The 5000-nt window shown below is 42.4% G+C and overlaps 1 protein-coding gene across 1 annotated transcript in view; it reads left to right on the top strand.

Moving 5' to 3' along the window:
- The window catches only part of nucb1 (nucleobindin 1), a 23999-nt gene that overhangs the window by 5649 nt on the left and 13350 nt on the right, over positions 1 to 5000 (top strand). The window contains exons 4-6 of the mRNA XM_055153117.1: positions 1079 to 1211; positions 4017 to 4120; positions 4328 to 4483. Coding sequence (XP_055009092.1) covers positions 1079 to 1211; positions 4017 to 4120; positions 4328 to 4483 — 393 coding nt within the window. The remainder of the gene's footprint in view (positions 1 to 1078; positions 1212 to 4016; positions 4121 to 4327; positions 4484 to 5000) is intronic.

Raw genomic sequence — 5000 nt, 5'->3', positions numbered from 1 at the left:
GTTTTCTTCTCGTTGTTTTCTTCTCGTTGTTGTTCTTTTCTTCTCGTGGTTGTGACCCTTTTTCGTTGTTTTCTTCTCGTTGTTTTCTTCTCGTTGTTTTCTTCTCGTTTTTTCTTCTCGTTGTTGTTCTTTTCTTCTCGTGGTTGTGACCCTCTTTTCGTTGTTTTCTTCTCGTTGTTTTCTTCTCGTTTTTCTTCTCGTTGTTTTCTTCTCGTTGTTTTCTCTTGTTTTCTTCTTGTTGTTTTCTTCTCGTTGTTTTCTTCTCGTTGTTCTTCTTCTTCTCGTGGTTGTGACCCTTTTTCGTTGTTTTCTTCGTTGTTTTTCTTCTCGTTGTTTTCTTCTCGTTGTTTTCTTCTTGTTGTTCTTTTCTTCTCGTGGTTGTGACCCTCTTTTCGTTTTTTCTTCTCGTTGTTTTCTTCTCGTAGTTTTCTTCTCGTTCTTTTCTTCTCGTTGTTTTCTTCTCGTTGTTCTTTTCTTCTCGTGGTTGTGACCCTCTTTTCGTTGTTTTCTTCTCGTTGTTTTCTTCTCGTTGTTTTCTTCTCGTGGTTGTGACCCTCTTTTTGTTGTTTTCTTCTCGTTGTTTTCTTCTCGTTGTTTTCTTCTCGTGGTTGTGACCCTCTTTTCGTTGTTTTCTTCTCGTTGTTTTCTTCTCGTTGTTTTCTTCTCGTTGTTTTCTTCTCGTGGTTGTGACCCTCTTTTCGTTGTTTTCTTCTCGTTGTTTTCTTCTCGTTGTTTTCTTCTCGTTGTTTTCTTCTCGTTGTTTTCTTCTTGTTGTTGTTCTTTTCTTCTCGTGGTTGTGACCCTCTTCTTGTTGTTTTCTTCTCGTTGTTTTCTTCTCGTTTTCTTCTCGTTGTTTTCTTCTCGTTGTTTTCTTCTCGTTGTTCTTTTCTTCTCGTGGTTGTGACCCTCTTTTCGTTGTTTTCTTCTGGTTGTTTTCTTCTGGTTGTTTTCTTCTTGTTGTTGTTCCTTTCTTCTCGTGGTTGTGACCCTCTTCTCCTTGTTGTTTTCTTGTCGTGTTTGTGTTCAGAGCTGTGACCCTCTTCATCGTTGTTTTCTTCTTGTCGTTTTTTGTGTTCAGAGCGGGCGTCTGAGTAAAGAGCTGGACCTGGTCGGGCATCACATCCGCACGCGCCTCGACGAGCTCAAGCGACAGGAAGTGTCCCGACTACGGATGCTGCTGAGGGCCAAACTGGACAGCACCAACACTCAGAGTAACTAACCCTGACTGCGCCCGGGTCCAAATGTCCCACTGTTCACCACCTATCAGGGATACGACGATACAGATTCCACACAATTCGATATCTACCTCGATACACGCGTCACGATATCGATTCGATTTCGATACGTTTTAAAACACACAAAAAAAAGTCTCATGTAGTTTTTTCTGCTGTTGAGTTCACTGTGTTTTTCGGATTCTAAGGAGCAATAAGAGAAACAAACAAACCATGTGTCTTTATATCTGTGTAATCCATCAATGGACCAGGACTAAACCAGGACTAAACCAGGACTAAACCAGGACTAAACCTGGACTAAACCTGGACTAAAACCTAAACCAGGGGACTAAACCAGGACTAAAAACCAGGACTAAACCAGGTAAACCAGGAAAACCAGGACTAAACCAGGTCTAAACCAGGTCTAAACCAGGACTAAACCAGGTCTAAACCAGGAACCAGTAAACCAGGACTCTAAACCAGGACTAAACCAGGTCTAAACCAGGTCTAAACCAGGACTAAACCAGGACTAAACCAGGTAAAAAAAACAGGTCTAAACCAAGTCGAAAAACAAACAAAACAGAAAAAAAAATCAGGACTAAACCAGGTCTAAACCAGAACTAGACCAAGGACTAAACCAGGACTAAAACAGGACTAAACCAGGTAACAAAACAGGTCTAAACCAGGTCTAAACCAAGTCAAAAAACAACAACAACAACAAAAAAAACTGGTCTAAACCAGGTAATAACCCAGGTCTAACCCACGTAAAAAAAAAAAACAGAACTAAACCAGGTCTAAACCAGGACTTAAACAGGAGGTTAAAAAAAAAAAAAAAAAAAGTTTCAAACCTAAAATAAAGATTTCACCTTTTAAATTTTCAGCACAAATATTTTCAAGCCCTAAAATTCAACAGTCAAAATTCAGAGTCTAAAATACAGAACTTGTTTTTTTTTTTTTTTTTTTCCAGAATCAGAATTTATTTCAGTCATTTCAGTATAAAAATACACAGAAACAAAACACTGCACTCAGGTCCAGGTCAACAGCAGCAGAAATAATAATATGAATAAATAGTTTAAAATATTTTATGTCAAATAGAGTCTTTAAAAAACAACCCACACATTTTCCAAAGTGTGTTCCAAGTCCGTGATATTTTGTAAAGTGCGTTAGTGTCTGCACTTTTTGACACAGTTGATCTTCCTAAAAGCGTCAGGATAAGATTGTTTCATTTTTTTTCATTTATACACTTGTTGAAAATGTACACTTAAAATTTCAGCGACTAAAATTCAGATTAAAAATTATTCAAACATATTTTTTCAGAGTTTAAAAAGTGCGATATTTAAAAATTTAAAATCTGATTAAACAAATGATCTTCTATATCTGTGGACTCAGACAAACTTTATTGATTCAGGGTTAAAAGACCAGGGTTTAGACATTTTTCACATTTTTTCTTTTTTTGTAGTTTTTTTTTTTTAAACGGCAGATGTAAAAATGTGAAAAATGTCGTGTCCAGATGGAGACGGGTTTGTAAGACTCTGCAGATAGTTTGGGGTCTTCGTTCATCTGTCAATCACTCCATCACTCACCCCTCCTCCCTCCTCCTTCTCTCTACCTCCTCTTCCTCTTCGTCTCTGTTCTGTCTGAAGAATGTTCCTCTCTCTCTTCGTCACAGCAGGAGGTTTTGTTCAACTGTCACTGCACTTTTCAAACATCTCTATTGTCCTGGTTTAGACCACATTTAGTCTTGGTTTAATCCTGGTTTAGGCCTGATTTAAGCCTGGTTTTAGTCCATGTTTAGTCCACGTTTAGTCCCGGTTTACTCACGGCTTAGTCAGGGTTCAGTCCTGGCTCAGTTGTGGCTCAGTCCTGGTTTACGCCTGGTTTAGTCCACATTTAATCCACGTTTAGTCCATGTTTAGTCCTGGTTAAGCCCTGGTTTAGCCCTGGTTTAGCCCTGGTTTAGCCCTGGTTTAGCCCTGGTTTAGTCCCTGGTTTAGTCCCAGGTTTAGACCTGGTTTAGTCCTGGTTCTGTGTGTGTTTGTTTCTCGTGTGTATGTTTCTGGTTCTCACGTGTGTGTGTGTGTGTGTGTGTGTGTTGTGTGCAGGTCTTCAGATGTGTGTTATGTGTGTGTGTTTATGTTTCTCATGTGTGTGTGTTGTGTGTGTGTATATTTATGTGCAGGTCTTCAGATGTGTGTGTGATCTGTGTGTGTGTTTCTGTTTCTCACGTGTGTGTGTGTGTATGTGTGTGTGTGTTGTGTGTGTGTTGTGTGCAGGTCTTCAGATGTGTGTGTGTGTGTTTGTGTTTCTGTTGTGTGTGTGTGTGTGTGTGTGTATATTTGTGTGCAGGTCTTCAGATGTGTGTGTTATGTGTGTGTTTCTTTTTCTCACGTGTGTGTGTGTGTGTGTGTATGTTGTGTGCAGGTCTTCAGATGTGTGTGTTATCTGTGTGTGTGTTTCTTTTTCTCACGTGTGTGTTGTGTGTGTGTGTGTGTGTTGTGTGTTTCTCATGTGTGTGTGTTGTGTGTATATTTGTGTGCAGGTCTTCAGATGTGTGTGTGTGTGTGTGTTTCTTTTTCTCACGTGTGTGTTGTGTGTGTGTTGTGTGTGTGTTGTGTGTGTGTTGTGTGCAGGTCTTCAGATGTGTGTGTGATCTGTGTGTGTGTTTCTGTGTGTGTGTGTGTGTGTGTGTTGTGTGTGTGTGTGTGTGTGTGTTGTGTGTGTGTTGTTGTGTGTGTGTGTGTGTGTGTGTGTGTGTGTTCAGGTGTGTGTGTCTGTGTGTGTGTTCAGTGTGTGTGTGTGTCTTAGGTCTTCAGATGGATCACGCGTCGCTTCTCAAACAGTTCGAACACTTGGACCCGCACAACCAGAACACGTTTGAGGCCAAAGACCTGGAGCTGCTCATCTCCACGGTAACGCACAAAAACACATCGACATACGGCAACGGGGAGGGCGTCTAACACACGGGGAGGGCCCCTGACACACGGGGAGGGCCCCTGACACACGGGAGGGCCCCTGACACACGGCACCTGACACACGGGGAGGGCACCTGGGCACACTCTGACACACAGGGCGTCTGACACACTGTGTGACTGTGTTTGTGTTTGTGTTTGTTGCAGGCGACTAAAGATCTGGAGAACTACGACGCCGAGAGACACGAAGAATTTAAACGCTACGAGATGTTAAAGGTTCAGATCTGCAGACGCACACAGACACACAGACACACACACACAGACACACAGACACACACACACAGACAGACACACACACACAGACACACACACACAGACACAGACACACACACACACACAGACACACACACACAGACACACACACACACAGACACACAGACACACAGACACAGACACAGACACAGACACAGACACAGACACACAGACAGACACACACAGACACAGACACACACACACAGACACACAGACACACAGACACACACAGACACACAGACACACAGACACACACACAGACACACAGACACACAGACACACAGACACACAGACACAGACACACAGACACACAGACACAGACACACAGACACACAGACACACACAGACACACAGACACACAGACACACAGACACACACACACAGACACACACACAGACACACAGACAGACACACAACAGACACACACACGACACACAGACACACAGACACACAGACACAGACACACAGACAGACACAGACACACAGACACACACAGACACACAGACACAGACACACAGACACACAGACACAGACACAGACACACACAGACACACACAGACACACAGAC

The sequence above is a fragment of the Boleophthalmus pectinirostris genome, unplaced genomic scaffold (genome assembly GCF_026225935.1).
Source record: "Boleophthalmus pectinirostris isolate CB_2022bp ecotype Guang Dong unplaced genomic scaffold, ASM2622593v1 HiC_scaffold_17, whole genome shotgun sequence".
Classification (NCBI taxonomy): Eukaryota; Metazoa; Chordata; class Actinopteri; order Gobiiformes; family Gobiidae; genus Boleophthalmus; species Boleophthalmus pectinirostris.
This window is presented reverse-complemented; position numbering and strand designations above follow the sequence as displayed.